Below are 21,076 nucleotides of genomic sequence, written 5' to 3'. Positions count from 1 at the left end.
AAGTATATGGAGTAGTGTATGTGCTCTGCACAAACAGGAGGCTTTGAAGAAAGGCTAGAGATGCAGTAGGCCAACCCTGAAGGTATATGGAACTTAATCCCTGTGCTTTAGCGTAAAAGGGAGTTGACTTCACCTGTTTTAAATATGATCCAATCCTTCTGCAATGTAGAGAGCTGTAACGGGTGAAGCCACAGTTAAAGAAAATGAATTTTTTTTTAATGCTTTGGCTTTCAAGGACTTAGATTTCCCTCTTCATTTTTCCAATTCTGTATCGTCGCCCGAGGTAGTGTGAATCTGGAAAGGGTGATCAACGCTGTTGACATTTCACGCAAGTGTTTAAAAAGTTCATTTTGCTGGAAATTGAGAGGGCAGATAACTGAAATTCATTCCCATGCCTCTATGGCAGAGTTTTTCTCCATGAATGCTGTGGTTTCTAATTATAGCTTTTAATGGAAAACTGTCCCATTATGATTTTTAGCTGAGAAGCGGAGAATACATCAAAAATTTCATGTGCAGATAAATTTTTTTTGCCAGCTAGTGCATTTTAAATAACTGCTGGTTTGGACATGCTAAAGATTTTCTAATCTTCACTCTAAGAGAGCAATTAGAAAAAGAAGTCTCTTGAATTACTCTCTAGTTACCTAAACTGAGTGTGAGGGACACTAAAGGCTGTCACTGAATGGATGATTCCCATTTGACTGGAATTTCTTTAGAGTCAAAGGAAACTCTTGCTGTGGATTTTCTGCACCTCCTGTCGCTCTGAGAGACACTGGAATCTCAAAGCCACATGGGAAACCTTGACTCCTGGCCCTAGGTATTAGTCAACAGATATTCCTTGGCACCAACAATCGCCTTAAGATCTCAGAGAGACGAGGCAGGTGAGCACGAGAGGCCGCCGAGTCTGAGAGCCGGGCATAATTGGAAGGTGACTGGGGGAAGAAGAAAGAGTTGGGAGCTGGAGAGTAGCAGGTGAAGAGAGTTGATAGATTCCGTGGAGAGTCTTCAAGTCAGTTGCCTACTGTGTGATCTTGGGCGAGTCACTCGACTTCTCTATGCCTCAGTTGCCTCCAGTGTAAAATGGGGATTCCATATCTGTTCTCCCTCCTGTGTAGCCTGGTAGTCACAGGGACTGTGTCCTACCCGATTAATTTGTATCTGCCCCAGTGTTTACAACAGTCCTTGACCCATAGTAAGCACTTAATAACTACAATAATAATAATAACGCTAATGGTGAGGAATAGTGACAGGGAGGAGATGTTGCAAAAAGATCATTGATGCAGCAGCTGAAAACATGGATTGAAGGAGTGAGACGCCGGAGGCAAGGAGACCAGGGGTGAGGCTGGTAGAGGACCCTGGTAGAGGGCAGGAGCACGGACAAGGGCGACAGCCATCTGAAGGGAGAGCGAGAGATGAATTTGGCAGTTGTTACGGTTAAAAAATTGGCAAGATGCGGGCATTGGCTGACTGAGAATTTATCTTGGAAATCTTCTAGGAGATGGACTTCAAATTATGTTTTAATAGAAGCTGGGGCTGTGGTCAAGGTTTCAGAACACTTTGTCGTCAGGGCTGTGACATCCAGGGGCCAGTGCCTGAGATGTTGGCTATTCATTTATTCATTCAGTCGTATTTACTGAGCACTTACTGAATGGAGAGCACTGTTCTAAGCACTGGGGAGAGTACAGTATAAGAATGAAGTGCCTGAGATGTTGGCTCTTGATTCATTCATTCATTCATTTAGTCATTTATTGAGCACTCACTGTGTGGAAAGCACTGTTCTAAGCACTTGGAAGAGCACAGTATAAGAACGAACAGACGCATTCCCTTCTCACAACGAGAGGCATAGAAGACCTGCTTTGCCGGAGCAAAGCCGGCAAAATCACACCTTCCCAACTTTGGGAACACTGGGAAGGCTGTGTTTGACTAAGGCTCAGTCCTTCTGACTCTCAGGCCCATGCTCTATAATAATTATGATACTTGTTAAGTACTTATTATGTACCAGGCACGAGTGCTCTATCCACTAGGCCTGACTGTTTCTCCGCTAAATGATAAACTAGAAGGGCGGAATAATGGCAGGGGACTCGATGGGTGCCCGAATAGCAGTCAGGTTAATTAGGCGTGCAGCGTTCATGGAGGGTATTTGCTCTTTAGCACGAGCTTCCCCCCAAATCAGCAGGATGGCCTAGGGGAAAGAGCATGGGCCTGGGGGGTCAGAGGACCTGGGTTCTGATCCCAACTCTGGCCCTGGACTGCAGTGTGACCTTGGACAAGTCACTTCACTTCTCTGGGTCTCAGTTATCTCATCCGTAAAATGGAGATTAAGACCTTCAGCCCCACGTGGGACATGGACAGGGATCCAACCTGATTAGCTTGTATCTGCCTCGGGGCTTAGGACAGTGCCTGGCACATAGTAGGTATATAAGAAATACCATGGGGAAAAAAAAATCAGGATGCCAAGAGGTAGGCTCAAAAACAAAGCTACGTCCTGCATGGGCAGAGGAGGTCAATCCTCCTGTACAGAGGAAAAGAGTGGTGTTCACCGCACCAGTTTTTTTCCGCCATGCTCACCTCAGTGGAAAGGATGTTGCCTTCATCGTGAATATCTGAGTGCCTTCTGTGTGCAGTAATACTATACTGCAGTACAATTAAAGGATGCCCTGAGGGAATTTACACTCCAAGAGATATTTGCGATCATCTTTAGAAACCAAGAACAGCCAGGGTGTAACAGTCCGTATTAACCAGTGAAGATATGGTTCTCAACTGTTTTCTTTCTAGATGTTCAAATAGCAGTGGTGTTTATTGAGCACTTACTGTGCGCAGAGCACTGTACTAAGTGCTTGGGTGAGGACACTACTTTACCATCCCTAAAATGGGGCTTAAGACCGTGAGCCCCATGTGGGACATGGACCGTGCCCAAGCTGATAAGCGTGTGTCTCCCCCAAGGCTTAGGGTAGTGGCTGGTACGGAATGAGCGCTTAACAAATACCATAAATAAATAATACAACGCCACAGTAAGTCATAACCCTAAGATAATGACCCTAAAGCCATTTCTCTGTCACGTTCTCCCAGTTACAACCTCGCTCCCCGACCCAAACCAGAAAATCTGAAGATATGTAGTCAGGAAGACAATCCTTGCTTTGTTTCAAAAGATGTCATTTTGTTTACTGGTGTCAATTTTAAAGTCACTCTTAAAGGATCACTGTGTAGAGTATAATATTTTTTGGAAAAAAGATAAAAACTGAGTGAGGAAAAATTAATTTTCCAGAGACACTGAATGTTTACAGTAGTGCCAAATGGATTTTATACTTCCTATTTTCTCCATCGTAGAGTATTCATCGTTGACCAGTTTCATCCACTTTGGGTATGGTTGGACAGTTTGGGGAACAGTTGTGTCAGTGGGAGCATCTGTTTTTGTTTGTGTTTCTAAGTCTGCCTTGGGGATTTTAAAATCTGAGTATGTCTGTCAGTATATGCAAATTCCTTTGTCTCTGTTTTTGTTTGTTTCAAATAGTCACAACAAAAACCCTTGAGAACAATGTAAAGTAAAATAAGGTTTCCCTAAATGTAAATTCTATTTTAGGGATTTACAGTGTTAACTTTTTTTGGTTCTCAGGTCCAGGGTAACTTCTGCTGTTCCATTTTCACTTTTAAATTGAGTAGGATTCTTAAATCAGTCTTGGAATATCAGAAAATCTACTCAATCAATACAGTTTTTGTTATTTTGTTTACTGTAGTAAGAGCATGTGGACCCTACTTTATATGTTTTGTTAGTCTCTGTGTCATTCCTTCCCTTATAACCGTTCATTGCTAATCCCAGTAGCACTGAGTTATGAATTTTAGCAGATTGATCCAGGGATAAAATGAGGACTATATTTAAGGGATTATATTGATGTAAGAAGGAGTTTGTCCTCTTATTTAAGGCCCTTATTTAAGTTGAACCAGAGGCTTACTTTTTAGGAATTTAATTAGTGATACATTTGAATGGTGTGTCTTTTTCAAAAGCTAAACAGGGGAGATTAAAAGAGTGAATGCAAGGCGAGTAGTCAGTGGCCAATCGATCCAATGGTGATTGAATGTTTTCTGTGTGCAGAGCAGTGTATTAAACGCTCGGGACAGAACAGTGCAACAGAGTTCACAGTCACGTTCCCTGCTCACAAGGAGCTTGCAGTTTTGCATTCATTAATACGAATAATAAGTGTTGTTATCATTTATAAGAGCTGTGGAGCTGAGGGTGGGGTGAATCCCAAAAGCCCAAAGGGCACGGATCTAGGGACTTATTTATTTTAATGACTCTCTCCCCCTCTAGACTGTGAGCTCATTGTGTGTCTTGGTTGTTGAACTCTCCCAAGCTCTTAGTTCAGTGTTTTGCACAAATTTAAGCACTCAGTAAATACGATAGCAGAGCCCTGGGGTTGAGTGAATCTGAGTTCATGACCAAGCCCCCTGTATAATTCATTTTCGGGGTAGAATGGGCAGTGAGTAAGATTGTTCTGATCGAATACTCATTTCTATTCAATTTCAAACTGTGCCCCTTTGTGTAAAAAAATAAAATTGGGGGGCACAACAGCAGTAAGCAAAAGTCTTAGTGCAAATTCAAAGAACTTGAATAGAGAATAAGGACCAGATTTTCTTAATTAACCCCTAATGGTCCCACCATACTTTTTGAGGAGGAAATAAAATCATCCTTTTTGTACCACGTAATTGGAAACAGTGGTTCCTGCAGGGAAGAGGACTAGAAGGGTGAGCACGGGGATAAAGCAGGTGGGAGTAGTTAATTCATTAAGATTGCCAAGCCCCGTGATAGGAGGAGCAAAAGGAGGAGCATTTTTCAAAGCAGGTGAGGAGTTAATTCATTAAGACTGCCTGGAGGGGAACTTGAACAACACGTGAAGTTGAGGAAATAAATTGAGTGTCTCTGGGATGCAGCATTTGGGAACGTGCAGTAGGAATAAGAGAAACAGTCTCGAGCTCTTACTTTCTTCACCTTTCTCCTTCTGCCTCCATCCCTGCCTCTCCTTCTTCCTAGATTATTGTAACAAAAAGGTAAGTAAGTCTAATGGGAAATACAGTAGTACAATAGAATTACATATTTTGGGTCACTCTTAGAAAAAGAGCTCTGAAAAATGATTAAAGGCACGTGGTTCCTTGAAGGTCAACCGAACTGATTCTTTATAGTCCAGAAAGAACAACATAGGAGGAAAAAGTTGGAGGAAATTAGGAAAGGGTAGGGAATTAGGAAGAGTGAAAGCCTGAAGTCTGAGTAGATGGAGAAGGTAGGTAACCAGCCGCAATTGATTATTTACCAGCATTCGGGGATTAGACTTTGAAATGGCTTTAAAACCACTCTACTTCAAGGAGACTGCAGGAAAAAAAAACACTTTTGTATTTTTTCTAGGTAATCTATGGAAAGTAAATTGGTTTTAGCCCCTGAATGATCTGTTTATCTCTCTTTTTTTTCCCTCCCCTTCTCCCCTCCACCTCCAGGTAAGACTGTGCCAAAATCCCAAGCTTCAGTTAAAAAATAGCCCTCCCTATATACTTGATATTTTACCGGATACTTATCAACACTTGCGACTCATTCTGAGCAAATATGATGACAACCAGAAACTTGCGCAACTCAGCGAGAATGAATATTTTAAAATCTACATTGACAGTCTGATGAAAAAATCAAAACGGGCAATAAGACTCTTTAAAGAAGGCAAGGAGCGGATGTATGAAGAGCAGTCGCAGGACAGGTAAGGAGATACTTTTAGCTGTTTAAGTGGCTGATGGCACCTGTTCGGAAACTTCTCTATGCTTCACGTTTGCCTTTCAGGTGAAGGCCAAAATATGTTTGATCATATAAGCTTTTGCACTTTGTTGCTAATCAGAATTTACCATTATTAGAACTGCCATATAATGCGCATTCATTCCCCACCTGGGTCATTGTAATTCTTTTCTTTGCAAATCAATTTTGCCAGCTTGGTTTACTTTTAAGTATATACTGCAAGGGAATGACCCAGGGAAACTGAAAGTAGACCTGACAGGTGGAATATGTCAGAGATCCATAAGAGACGTTGTCTAATTCAAGTATGTATGGTTTACTACTTCAGTATTTACCTTTTAATGGGTGCTTGAGAAATATTACTGATTACCCTAGTGTTAAGTCCTGTTCCCTTTTCCATGAAATTCAAGGGAGAAAGTACTGGGATTTTATCATAATTCAAAAGTAAGCCGCAATGCTTTTTGTTTTTTCTAAATAATTTTTATGTGAATTTTTGTAGCGTCTTCCATTAAATGGAGTTTAAAAAAGAGGCTTTTTTTCTTTTGAAATGACTCCGAGATTATTTTAGGTCAAGATGCCATTTGTTATATTAGGAAAGGCTTTCCATGGTCTGCCAGTGCTTAATGCTTTTTGGCTCTGACAAAGTACAAACCCTCCAAATAGAAACTACTCTTCGGGCAGTTGGAAAAAAAGTATTCACGTCCATTCTTCTCTCTACTCATCTTCTTGTTTTAAGAATCTCAGCTGGAGGGAGAGTATGGGAGGGGAGACATGGTAAAAGAGAAGCACTGCAGTCTAGTGAGTTGTGATATAGCAGTGTTGCCTAAGGCTCTTAAGCACTTACTATATGTCAGGCCCTGTTTTAAGCCCTGGGCTAGTTATCAGGTGGGATGCAGTCCCTGTCCCACATGGGACTCACAACTTTAATCCCCCATTTTACAGATGAGGTAACTGAGGGACAGAGAAGTGAAGTGACTTGTCCAAGGTCACACAGCAGACAAGTGGCAGAGCCGGGATAACCCAGCTCCTCTGACTCCCAGGTCTGTGTCTTATTCACTGGGCCACATTGCTTCTCATTATTTATACCATGACTTTGACAGCTGTCGTTTCTGATGTAGCAGACTGTTGGGAATGAGAATATCAAAAAATGACAAGGTCTGTATTAGATCCCACCGGTGATCCGGTCAATGCTGTAATCTGTGTGAGAATGGCAGTGGGATGCTTGGAGAAACCATGTAATTATTGCCCTCCTTGACCTCCACCCCTTACTGTTTAAGAATGTACCATATCCTATCCCTAATTAATATCCCTAATCTTTCCCCTAACCCTAATATCCAATTATAGGCCACTCAGGAATTTATCAAGCCCTTTTTGAACCTGCTAAATAAGAAAAGACAGTTGATCTTTTCAGAGTCAGGAACTTTGAGGGCTATGTATACAGTACTTAAATCTAGGATGTCATACAGTGTGTTTTGTGCATTAAATTGGAGCCTTTATTGCTGTTTACTTTGGAGGAAATAGTGCATCCCCATTAATCTTAGTAGCCACTTTGTTCCTAGAATTACAGTACTTCCAAGTAGATACTTTGTTCGTAGAATGACTGCCCTTTTTATCGCCACAGACATGTCTAGTATTTACAAAAGAGAGATTTGTAGTTCTGTTGTTTACAGGGAAAAGACTTCGTATTGAAATCTCAGTGAATGAACTTCAGAAAGTTGCCGAAGTCTGAGGAGAACACTACCATTGGAACATTATAAAGGATTTCTGTGCTTTTGGTTGCCTAGTAAAAGTAAATTTTAACCTATCAGATTAATTATGAAGGCCTTTAGTAAGGTGTATGAAATTGTTAGCAAGGCCAAGAGTGCCCTGGGTGGCTTTTACGTCATGGAAACACAGACTAGGCAGTTCATTTCTGAACAACTTTTACACCGTGATTTCTCTTTCCTGGTTTGCCTCCTCCATAGTGTGGAATTCTAGAGTCCTTGATACTAGAAAGAGCACGGCCCTAGGAGTCAGAGGACTTGGATTCTAATCTTGGCTGCAGAGCCTGCTGCCTGTGGTGTGTCCTTGGTCAAGTCACTTCACTTCTGTGGGCCTCAGTTTCCTCATCTGTAAAATGGGGATGCTGTTCTCCCTCCTTCTTGGACTGTGAGCCCCATGTGGGACAGGGACTGTGTCCAACCTAATAACTTGAATCCACTCCAGTGCTTAGTACAGTTCTCGATGCATTAAGCACTTGACAAAATCAGTAATTACTAGGAATCTATCAAAATGGGAAGGGAAAGGCTAGACCTGCAGAGCCAGAAAAAAATCAGTGACCTCTATTAAGCACTTATTGTGTGCAGAGCACTGTACTAAGCACTTGGGAGAGTACAGTATAACTGAGTTGATTAAACACATTCCCTGCCCACAAGAATTTATAGTCTAGAGGGAAAAGAAAGGTTTTAAGATACCCAAACCCTTTGTCAGACTTCTCTGTTTCTTCTACAGTTTGGGACTAAGAGAACACATGCCGTCAAAGCACACTGCAGTCGTGATCTGATGGTGTACATGGGTCATGGGTTCTAATCCTGGCTCTGCCTCTTGGCTGTGTGACCTTGGGCAAGTCCCTTCCTTCTCTGTGCCTTGTACCCCTTCTGCAAGATGGGGATTAAGAATGTGAGCCCGTTGAGGGACAGGGACGGTCTCCAACCCGATTTGCTTGTATTCTCCTCCTGTGCTGAGTACAGTGTCTGGCACATAGCGAGTGCTTAACAAGGACTATTTGTTGTTATGATTTCATAAGTACCAGGAGTTAATTCAAAGCCTGGAATATATTTTGCTCACCATACATGAAAAATGTAGGGATTTCTGGGACATAAAAATTATAGAGTGGGACATTGCGCCGTAATAATAATTACGGTACATCCTAATTCGTTCAATAGTATTTATTGAGCGCTTACTATGTGCAGAGCACTGTACTAAGCTCTTGGAATGTACAAATCAATAACAGATACAGTCCCTGCCCTTTGACGGGCTTACAGTCTAATCGGGGGAAGCAGACAGACAAAAACAATAGCGATAAATAGAATCAAGGGGATGAACATCTCATGAAAACAACAGCAAATAAATAGAATCAGGGTGATGTACATCTCTCTTACTGTGTGCCTAGCACTCTTTTAAGTGCTGGAGTAGATCCAGACTTCAGGTTGGACACAGTCCCTGTCCCATATGGGGCTCAAACTCTTAATCCCCATTTTACATATGAGGTAATTTAAGCACAGAGGTGAAGACAGGGTAGATTAGAACCCAGATCCTTTTGACTCCCAGGCCTGTACTCTATCCACTAAGCCATGCTGCTTGCTTGTGTGTCATAGATTGCATTTCAAAAGAAGAGATATTTCCAATAAGTTATTGGTAAACACTAAGCCTTCTTCTCTCCCCCCTACCACACCAAACCCTCAGAGCTGAGAATGAGATTTTCTTTCTTGTTAGTACTTCTAAAAGGAGCACCTCTTTTCTTTCATAAATAGTGAAATCCATTTATCCAGCAATTCACTGGAGGATACGAAATGTTTGGGGACTTAAAAAATCATAAGTTTTCTGAGAACATTATTTTTGTGAGATGACATGCTCAAGTATTATATATAATGATTAGAATGTTTTATGGTAGTAAATATTCTCATATATACTGTAGAAAAGGCCATGAATATGTAAAGGAGTAGTGCATGTAGGAAAATCTGAACTGATTTCATGGGTTTTACCAGTTGACAATTATAGAATGCATGGATTAACACCTCATGAGGATGAAGAAACCAAGCACAATTTTATGTTTCTCTTCTACCAAAGTGATCACCTGTTTTTCCTCTTTTCATAGCGTATGTGTATGATTTTTTTTTCTCAATACCTTTTATTTAGAAATTTCTGGGATTAAAAATTTATGGTGGTTTAGAGTATGAGTTAATTGTTGTGTGCTTAAAATAAAGGAATTTAGAAATCTATTGACCAAGTAGGTACCTAGTGTAATTGCAGAGGCCAAAGTCGAAACCCCTTATTAAATGTTGAATTTTGTGATTTGTAGAGTACAAATGAGATCAAAATACAGTAGCCGTTGACATTACTTGTACTTCGTGTGAGAGATTGTATTGCATATAGTGTGCTCTTGAATTTTCAGTAGCATTCAAGCCCTTGAAAAAAATGATTGCTTTTTATGGAAAGGGCACTGAGTTAAAAACTAGAGACTAAAGCGGCACTTGCAGTGTCCCCATGGCTTTATTTCTTGTGTCACACCAGCGTTCTTTGTGGGTTTGTTATGAATTTTTACAGTAAATGAAAATTTCAGATGTCATTTGTGGGTTGGAGCAGAAAGGAGAGCTGGCTTAGTGACTCATGTGTATCAACTTTTACTGGTCTCCTATTGATATTCACTTAGCCACTTCCTCTTTTAAAACACATAAGTTAATATGATCGATTTTAAAAAGCACACATCCACACGCACAGAGAATCTTTCTGTGAAATGCAACTCCTCTATCCACATCTCCTGCCTAAAGAGATACCGGGGGGCACACTTTCAACCACCTGCTCGTATTCTTAGGGTGGGGAGATGATTTTTTTCATTCGAAAGCTTGAGTGATTCGGCCCCACCCTCCGTGCTGCTTATTTTAGCTCTGAACGCCTCCGAATTTTGTCATCCCTCTCCTGGGCTGACATATTAGTAACACGGGAATCTTCTACTGACCAGTTGCCGCTTCTAACGGGAGTCACCCAAGAAGAGTGAAAAACCCTTAGCTAGGCAAATCTAAGACCAGAAGTGTAGCAATTTCGGGGGTGTGAAGTGGAGGAGTGTATGTGGGTGATTTGGGTGGAGGCAGGCTATTAGTGCTCTGCTTCCTGCAGTGAAAAAGAGAAGTTTTATGTCTTGGTCCTTAAGAGATGATGTTGACAAATGGCAAAAATAGATTTCGGGCAGCTGACCCTGGGCAGATTTGCTAGGGAGGATCTTAAGTAGTCCAGATACGATATGCGAGTACACCCGGATACATCGGTAATTTCTATTTACCCCATTTTATGCTGGTCCTTCAGCACACATATTAACTCTTAGACAGTACTTCAAAAAAGATAAATATTTATTCCCTCTTAAGGTAACTGTCTCAAGTTACCAACAGGAAAAACGAATTCAACATCCCAAGAGCAGTCCGTGTGAAGTGAGCCTCTGAATCAGTTGTATTTACAGAGGGCTTACTGTGTGCAGAGCCCTGAACGAAGCACTTGGGAAAGTACGGTTTAATAGAGGTGGTAGGCACAATGCCAGTTCTGTTGGAAGAGCCGTAAAAATGTCAGTCTAGTAATTTATTCATGATGAGTATATTGATCAAAATTGCAAATTTTAAATCACATTAATATGATGCCTTCACTCTAAAAGGCCCCAAGCTGAATATATCCGTGTTGACATTTTTATGGGGTTCTCTTTCAAGAATACTGTGGGACCTGTAGATATTAATAGGGGAATAAGAGGTATAGGAAAATGTTTAACCTGCCGAGAAACTAGATCAGAATTCTGTTTCCCCTCCAGCATGTTCCGATGCCGCTAATGCTTGGCATACAAGTAAGAGGACTTTTCTAAACTTAATTCTAAAGAAACTTATTGAAACAAGCGTTGATAATGTTGAAGTTTTTTTTTTCTTTTGTCATTTTTGGAGGAATTTTTTCATTTGACCCGCATTCATAATTTAGGCACTATGCTGGCGTTTTGGGTCTTATAAAGGATTTTAGCCCTTGATTATGGTGTATTATGCACTCCCTACCAGAGCAGTATAGTGGCCTTGTGTAGTTAATAGAACATGGGCCTGGTAGAGGGTCGTGGGCTCCGACGCCGGCTCTGCCACCTGTCTGCTATGTGACCTTGGGCAAGTCACTTAACTTCTCTGTGCCTCAGTTACCTCATCTGTAAAATGGGGATGGAAACTGTGAGCCCCAAATGGGACAAGGGACTGTGTCCAACCCGATTTGCTTGTATCCCCCCAAGTGTTTGGTACAGTGCCTGGCACACAGTGAGCACTTAACGAATACCATAATTAGAGGATAGAGCTTTGGCCTAGGAGCTTAAAAGACCTGGGTTCTAATCCTGGCTCCACCACTTGTCTGCTTTAGGACCTTGGGCAAGTCACTTACCTTCTCTGTGTCTGTTACCGCATCTGTAAAATGGGGGTTAAGACTGTGAGCCCCATGTGGGACATGGACTGTGTCCACCCCTATTAGCTTGTGTGTACTCCAGTGCTTAGCACAGTGCCTGGCACATAAGTAATATTATAAATAAAAGTCATAATGCATCTTGGGAGATATGGAGGGTTTGAAACAAATGGTAGCCTGGTTGCAAAACTCACATCTACACCCCTTTACTTTGAGGAGAGATGATCTCTACCAAATGTGTCGTGTTAGCGTGCGTTGCTTCTTTCTATGCACTGTTCTGCATCACAAGTCTTGTTTTGCTTGGTGCTGTGGTTTTTTTTTCTCTTTTTTTTTTCTTTTTTAAAGAAGTGTGAATCTGGCTTAAACTCTATTTTAACAACTTCCCTAAAAGGTGGTAGGTCACCAAATCACACCACGGAAATGTGCTCTGCTTCAACCCCAGTATCCACATCATTTTGAGACTGATGATTGAAATGTCACTGAGGGAGACCCTGTTGCTGTTCAGTCAACTGAGCTCTTGGAGAACTTTCCCTTTTTTTCCTGGTATTTGTTAAGCTCTTACTTATCGTTAAGCATGTACTATGTGCCAAGCCCTGCATTAAGCACTGGGGTGGGTACAAGCAAATCAGGTTGGACAAAGTCCCTGTCCCATGTGGGGCTCACGGTCTCAATCTCTATTTTACAGATGAGGTAACTGAGGGACAGAGAGGTGAAGTGACTTGCACAAGGTCACACGGCAGGCATGTGGTGGACCTGAGATAGGAACCCATGACCTTCTGCCTCCCAGGCCCCTGCTTTACCCACTACACCATTTCAACGTTGGGAACCCCAAGATACCATCATTCCGATGCTACATTTGACAGGGAAAGTTGCCCGGGAATTTACTTACACGATCGATGTTTTGCTCTCTGAAAATGTTCATTACCTGGCAGTTTTAATGCATCAGTTTAGGTGGCGTTTTCGGTATTAAGCAGTTGCCATTACAGAATGAAGGGCTGGTAATGACACTGAGTGCTCCAAAAGCTCTGCTAAGCCACTGATGTACAGAGATTATAATCGGAACATTTTAAGGAAATAAAGCCTCAATCAGTGGGATAAATCGAGTGCTGTGTGCGGAGCACTGTTTAAGGGCTTCTAAAGTGTGGTTCAGTAAAGTTGGTAGACATGATTCCTGCCTTCATGGAGCTTACAGTCGTTGTGGGCAGTGAGCGTATCTGCCAACTCTGGTACTCTGGATTCTCCAAGCGCTTACTACAGCGAACTGCACGTAAACTCGTCCTCTAGACTGTAAGCTCGTTGTGGGCAGGGAATGCGGCTGTCGTTGTATAGTACGCTCCCAAGTGCTTAGTACAGTGCTCTGCACACAGTAAGAGCTCCGTATGAATGAACGAATGCAGTGCTCTGTACACAGTAAGCGCTCAATAATCCGATTGAATAGTAAGCGCTCAATAAATATGATTTGATAGGGGACAAGTCTCTGGCTTCCCTGCATACGGGAGTCAATTGATGAGGAGAGGTCAGCGTGGCATATTGCTGTTGGGGAAAGGAGCTGGCTGTTCTGAGCCAAAACTTGTAAGGATTGAGAGACTAGGAGGTGAAGACAATGCCAAGCGCTGCCAGCATTCAACATGACAACGTAGCAAGAAACAGCCTTTTTTGTGTGCAAAATTGAGCAGGTCAGCGGATCCCGCCTGCATCATCGTCTTCAGGCACAAGAGCCCTCAGAGTTCATTCCACTGTCAGTGGGGTCTTTAACTACGGAGGACAATTGCATCTATTGGCGTCCAGGCTATTTTTAGTTGCTTTTGAGATCGGAACCACAGTAGACGGATGCAGCTTCTTGAGCTGTTTGACCACGCCACCCAAGAACCATACTGGGCGACCCATGGTTGCGTGCTAGACTAAGCTCGTCAGGGGCAGGGAATTGTGTCTTTCGTTGCTGTCGTTGTACTCGTCCAAGTGCTCAGCTCAGTGCTCTGCACACCATAGGTGCCCAAAAAATACAGTGGTTGAGATTACCACGTAGAAGACCCTGTGAATTGGTCAGCTCACTAACCTTGAAGCAGTAATCATAACTGTGATATTTGTTAAGCACTTACTATATGCCAGGCACTTTCCTAAGATAATGTTGGTATTTGTTAAGCGCTTACTATGTGCAGAGCACTGTTCTAAGCGCTGGGGTAGACACAAGGGAATCAGGTTGTCCTACGTGAGGCTCACGATCCCCATTTTGCAGATGAGGGAACTGAGGCCCAGAGAAGTGAAGTGACTTGCCCACAGTCACAGCTGACAGGTGGCGGAGCCGGAATTCGAACCCATGACCTCTGACTCCAAAGCCCGTGCTCTTTCCACTGAGCCACGCTGCTTCTCTGGGGTGGATACAAGCAAATCGTGTTGACATGGTCTTTATCCCGCGAGGGGCTCACAGTCTCAGTCCCCATTTTACAGGCGAGGTAACTGAGGCTCAGAGAAGTGAAGTGACTTGTCCAAGGTAACAGCTGACAGGTGGTGAAGCTGGTATTAGAACCCGTGACCCTCTGACTCCCAGGCCCGTGCTCCATCCACCCTACCATGATTTTGCTTGGTGTGTGAGAGCAGGGTTTATGTTGGTTCAGCAGGGCGGAGTGAAAAGTGGAACCCGGAACCAGGAAGGGCAGAATAAACGAGTGTGAAGCAGCGGACCCCCATTAGGGGTGGATTTATTGCAAGCGGCAAGTAGGAGCTGTTTCTGAGCAAAACCTTCGACAGCAGGTTGGCGGCTCAAGTACGAACCTGGAATCTAATCCCGTCTCTGCCACGCATCTGCTGTGTGACCTTGGCCAAGTCACTTCACTTCTTTGTGCTTCAAAATAGGGATTAAGACCGTGAGCCTCATGTGAGAGGTGGAATGTATCCAGGCGGATGAGCTTGTATCTATCACAGTGTTTAGTACGGTGCCGGGCACACAGTAAGCACTTAACAAAAATACCTTTTTAAAAAAAAAAATTTTAAGGAGAATGTTGAGATCCCCGGAAGTATTTGAGGGACTAATTTTATATGCACAAAATGCAAAAGAGAGTATTTTTCACAACTGTCTTTTCAGCTAAACTGGATAGGACATCGCTTTAGTGTCATCTTTGAAAATGACAGTCTGTTCTATGTAGTTATCACAGGAAATAGGATATGATATGTAGAACTGATATTTTAGATTAGACAGTGTGGATTGTCTTCCCTGAGAGGTATGTTCTTTAAAATTAGAGTTTTTTTGGGTGCTCCATCAAACTCCCAAGAGACGTATTAGCATTTTTCTGCAGTTCTTAAATGTGGAGTGTGTTTCCTTAAGAGAAGAAACACACTTCTTTGGAGAAGCAGTGCGGCTTAGTGGAAAGAGCCCGGGCTTGGGAGTCAGAGGTCGTGGATTCTAATCCTGGATCTGCCACGTATCAGCTCTGTGACTTTGGGTAAGTCACTTAACTTCTCTGGGCCTCAATTCCCTCATCTGTCAAATGGAGACGGAGACTGTGAGCCCAATGGAGGGCAACCTGATTACCCTGTAGAACAGCGCTTGGCACATAGTAAGCACTTACTAAGAACCATAATTATTACTAATTTAACCCAACACTAATTTAAGTGCAATAAAAAAGCTTATTATTAAAAAAGCTTAGAATTATTAAGTTAGAACTAGGGAAACTGCTAAAAAGGACAGGTGAGAATGCAGAAGCTAAGTCAACTAAAAAGTCTCCGAACTGTTAGCCGTCGGGCAAATTTTTTGAGGCAGCTTTGTTGCTAAACGTGAAGGAACTCATGTAATGAACCCACTTTTTTGTGTAATTTTTGCAACTACAAAACAGGGGAGGGCTTATTGTACAGGATCATGTAGGGATTAAGTTTAGCAGGAGAAAAAAGAAAATAATAATAATTGTGGTACATAATTGTGCTACATGCCGAGCACTCTTCCGAGCCCTGGGATAGATACAAAATAATCAAGTTGGACACAGTTCCTGCCCCACACAGGGCTCACAGTCTTAATCCTCATTGCCCAGATGAGGGAACTGAGGCAAGAGAAGTGCAGCGACTCGCCTGAGGTCACCCGGAGCAGGCAAGTGGCACAACCGGACTTAAAATCCATGTCCTTCTGACTCCCACGCCTGTGCTCTTTCCAGTAGGCACAGTGCTTCTCATTCAGTTGTATTTATTAAGCGCTTACTGTGTGCAGAGCACTGTACTAAGCGCTTGGGAAAGTACAATACCACAGTAAGCAGCGACAGTCCCTGCCCACAACGAGCTCACTGTTGTGAGCTCTGCCTGTCTGCCGTGTGGCCTTGGGCAAGTCAATCAACTTATCTGTGTCTGTTTCCTCATCTATAAATGGGGATTCGATACCTGTACCTCCTCCTGTGAAGATTGGGAACCTCCTGTGGGATAAGGATTGACTGTCTGACCTGATTATCTTGTAGGTGTCCAGTGCTTGACTCGTAGTAAGTGCTTAACAAATAGCACAATTATTACTGTAGGAGGAAAGGGAAAGAAACGTTCAGTAGACATACAATGAATTTAGCACCCTTCCAGTCTTCTGTTCTTGTCCTAGAATTCCCAAGCTTTAGTGAAGACACTCCCCGCCCCAGCTCCGAGTAGCTTAAAGTGTTGTTATATTTTGACCATTCTCCTCTTTCTACCATTATCACTCCTCACTCCTAAAAAAAAGAAAAAATGGGATTGGGAGATTCTGTGGTGGACGGGGGGCAATTTTTCCATTTTCTTTTGATGTAATCACTCCGTGGGTGACCTCACCCCTTGAGTATAAACTCCAATCATCCATAAAGTGTGTTTTTGTGCTCATCATCATTGGTGTCGAGCACTTACTTTGTGCAGAGCACTGGGATAATCTCTTGGGAGAGTGCTGTACAACTGAGGTGACTGACACGTTCCCTGCCTTCATACTGTAATGCAATGTACAATGTGTAATTTGAAGATATGTACATAAAACCTGTTTTGTATAGCACTCTGCTGGGAATCAAGTCATGTTCTTTTGGCCACAGAATCTAACTGGATAGAACACAATGTGCTATCTAAAGTAGTAGCTGTGTGTGTATATTTGGCAACATGTACCATAAAGTGTGTGTTCCTTATCAAAAGGTTCATCAAGAAATAACCTCTGCATTGATGATAATGTGCTAAATGAAGACAAGAATATCAAAAGGATGTGATTAAAAGTAGAATGACACCTAAATGTGTCTTTTTACAGAGATTACTGCGAATTGGTTAATTTGTTGCCCTGCCAAGTCTCTAAATTGACTCCCCTTCCAGTATGGAAATAGGAGAGTGCCAATGTGTGACTGGGGGGGGGGGGGGTATTTGATGATCTGCATACTTATTTCAAATTTGTCACTATTTGATTATTTTCATCATTCAACTTTTATTAAGCCCTGGTGGTATTTTCACTCGTACACTTTCAAGGGAGTGTTTAAATGATAGTATAGTGATGTTTGAATAAAACTGACTTCGAAAGGGGGAAAAAAAACTGTTTCCACAGATGCCATTTCTGAAGAGATAATGATCTCTAATGGTGAGTGTTAATGCATTCCAAAAACATTGAGTAAATCTGTGTGTGGAGGGAAGTGACGTGAGGTGGAGAACTTTCTACACCTTCCAGTCATAACTGCAGTTTATTACTTTCTGTAAATACCTGACGACATTCAAATTGGATCACGAAAATCTAGACACATGCAAAAAAGAGCACCTGCTTAAGTTCCTTACTAATAAAGCAACAACCCAAAGAAGGTTGTTGAATGTCTTTTAAATGACAGTTTTGTTGTTCAGTTCTAGAAAACAGATTCTTCCAAAAGTGAATTGAAACCTGCTTGTAAATCAGACAAATTTACGGGATAATCCTGTAATCTGAGGAGTGCTTGATGGTCTTATTTTTCTGAGAATTTAAACATCAAAACAGCTTTCAAGAATCTCATATGAGGAGACAGGCTCTACGATAAATTCCGCCAAACTTCCATCTTTCCTTCGGAGGCAAAGGCGGAACATTTCTAAAGACAGAAATAATTGTCTCCTGAGAAGTGGTTAAGAAAAATGTCCTCCGTATTTTCATACCCGTAGGATCTCTTTAAACAATTTGTGTTTCTAATCCTTAGGTTTCGAGATCCTTTTCAGTGTTTCTTACTATTGTTTGTAGTCATGGATCAGCAGGCGGTCAAGACCTAGGGCAGGAAGTGAGAGCACAATGTTTCACAGGTGCTTCAAGCCATCTAGCTCACAGTGCTGGTGAATTGGTAACAGAATAGAGGCTTCCCCTCCCTAAATTGTAGGACTGGGAAATTCAGGGGAGAGGAAGATTTTCCCTCGGATCTTTCTTTAGACTGTAAGCTCGCTACGGGCGGCGAATGTGTCTACTAATTCTTTTGTACTCCCCCAAGCGCTTAATACAGTGTTCTTTTCAGAGTAAGTGCTCAGTAAATGACTGATCTCTATTGCAAAAAAAAATATATTTTTTTTAGGGTAAAATATGTTCATCTATCAATCAGTCACCAAGTTCCTCTCTCAAGGACTACTGCCCCCCCCAAAAATCTGTAGCAAAAATATCCCAGGGAAATTTCCCCTCCTCCCCCCCTCAAAAAAAAATAATGAAAAAGAAATGGAAAAGTATGACTGGTTCCCCACCTGTTGAGTTAGCAACAGCTTGGACTGACATATAGCTTCCTGGATCACCCTACTTTGGTCACGCTGTTGGCAACAAGACATTATTACTTGGATATTCCAGAAACGTCTGCCTCTGGGGGCTCTCCCGGTCAAGCTGGAGAAAATATAGAGGAGGCGATCTCTTCTGCCACTGCCAGCCTCAAGCCTTCTCCAACATCTCCTCCCCCTACCCCTTCCGATTCCCACCTTCTGGAGCCGCAAGAGAGGTTACACAAATCTTGAACAAGAGGGAGATGAGAAGGGCCAAAAAAAACCCCAGCAGAGAATGGAAAAGGCTAGGAGTAACGAGACAGAGGTACGACTAGCAAAAAGTGGCTTTAGGAAGAAGTGGTTTCCTCTATTTGTCATGGAACTGCTTCCTTATGAAGATGATCTGACTAGATGAGGACTCTTCAGTGGGATCGTGTCTCCCGACGCTGTGCCATTGTACCTCCTCGAGTGCTTTGTACAGTGCTCAGTAAATGTCATTGACTGATTTACTGACAGGGCGAACGTGGAATTATTGTTCACCACAACCCACTGTACTATCATAGTGATGCACCTAAGGAGGGAGTAGGTTCAAAATAAATGAAAAATAAGCACTTCGTCACGTCAACAGAAGTGTAAATGGAATTTGTTACCCCAGTGGAATTTGTGTGGGCAGAAACTATCAGGTTCAAGAGAAGTTTGGATAAACTCCTGGACAAATGGCCCATATTAAGTTAGTAGGGGGAAAGTTAGTGATGTTGAGGACCATTAGCCTCCTTAACCATCATCAATCCATTAGCCTGTAGAGCGGGAGGGAAGAAAATGGAAAAGGAACCTGGATGTGAGAAAACCAAGGTTCCAATCCTGCCTCCCCCACTTGCCTTCTATGTGACCTGGGGCAAATGACTGATCTTTTCTGTTTTATCTTGCCTTGTTGCTTCCTCCTGTACCTTTGTCTGCCCCATTACATTTCATTATTATTATTTTTCATGATATTTAAGTGCTTACTTTCTGCCAGGCATCATACTAAGCTCTGGGAGAGATCGGAGCTGGTCAGGTTGGATACTGTCCAGGTACCGCACCGGGCCCACAGTCTCAATCCCCATTTTACAGATGAAGTAACTGAAGCAAGGAGACTTAAATGACTTTTCCAAGGTCACATAGCAGACAAGTGGCAGAGCCAGGATTAGAACCCAGGTCCTTCTGACTCTCTGGCCCTTGTGCTGTCCATTAGGCCACACTGCTTCTCATCTAAGTTCTTCTAAGCATAGACTGTTGGTCAGACTCGTTAGTGGAATTGTTGCTACATTCTAAGTGCTTAGTACAGTGCTCTGCACATAGCGCTCAATAAATACTATTAATGAATACTCTTTAAAATGGTTGGTCCAGGTTTAATAAGCAAGTCAGAGTCCATCAGTGGTATTTATTGAAAGCCTACTGTGTAGGGTGCTCTGTAGTAACTCCTCTGATGAGTTTAATAGACTCTAGCCTGTAAGCTTATTATGGGCAGGGAACATATCTGCTAATTCTCTCGTATTTTACTCTCCCAAGAGCTTAATCATAATGCCCTGCACATAGTAAGCACTCGAATGTGATTCATTGATTGAATGAGCAAAGGACCAGTCTCCGCCTTCAAGGAGGACATAATTTAGAACTAGTAGTAATAGTATTTTTGAAGTACTTATTCTGTGCAGAGCACTACTTGGAAAGAACACGCAGGTGGAAATTAGAAATGTTTCCTGATCCTCAAAGGGCTCACAATTTCACAATGTATCTTGAGAGAGGGAACTGGCTATCGACCGATAAGGAACGCTGAAATGAAAAACAAGAAGAAACAAGGAAAAATATACAATAAAAGCAGAAAGCAATAGAGTCCTGTTGCTAGAAGAACAGAATTTTAGGCTCCTCCTAGATCAGAGTTCAAGGCACACCCTTAGTCCCAGTGACTCTCTATTTACCTGTGTGTCACATATTACACAGTGCACATATGTTACTCAGTGCATTACAGTGGAAATAAATTCACATTTTATTGCATTGTGGGCACCTCCATACACTACTTATTTTTGTCAGCTTCTCAAGTAATTATCTAAACAGTCATTTTGTGTATATGCTAAGAATTAAATGAATGGATTCTGTGACTATCTACTCCCCAGGTGTAGGTAGTTTTAATGCCTGTACTATTTCTGGAGCATTCATTGAGTTTTGTAGTTATATTTGGTGCTTAGCCTCTAGGGGGTTAATTAAAACATTGAATTTACAATTTACCCCATTATCATTAACTCTTCTTAATAAAATTCTGCTTTCTAGAATTTCACCTGTACCTGCCAGGTTGGTAGCTTGAAAGAAAGCTTAAAAAAAGGATTTTTTTTTAAATGTCTGACTTTAAAGTTTGTGAAGTAGTTTACTAATTTTTATTATTGAAACATAAGTCATTGAGTTGGAGATTTGAAGTTTAGGAAAACCCTGCAAAAGGCAAACAGTGATGGTTAAAAA

General features: G+C 42.1%; 1 protein-coding gene across 3 annotated transcripts in view; it reads left to right on the top strand.

Moving 5' to 3' along the window:
* Window positions 1–21,076, top strand: part of CBLB (Cbl proto-oncogene B) — a 206,214-nt gene that overhangs the window by 8,932 nt on the left and 176,206 nt on the right. For all 3 annotated transcript variants that reach the window (XM_029082023.2, XM_029082024.2, XM_029082022.2), the window contains exon 3: window positions 5,482–5,732. In XM_029082023.2, coding sequence (XP_028937856.1) covers window positions 5,482–5,732 — 251 coding nt within the window. The remainder of the gene's footprint in view (window positions 1–5,481; window positions 5,733–21,076) is intronic.

This window comes from Ornithorhynchus anatinus, chromosome 17 (assembly GCF_004115215.2).
Source record: "Ornithorhynchus anatinus isolate Pmale09 chromosome 17, mOrnAna1.pri.v4, whole genome shotgun sequence".
NCBI lineage: Eukaryota > Metazoa > Chordata > Mammalia > Monotremata > Ornithorhynchidae > Ornithorhynchus > Ornithorhynchus anatinus.
Note: the sequence above shows the minus strand (reverse complement) of the source record. Positions and strands in the feature narration are given on the sequence as shown.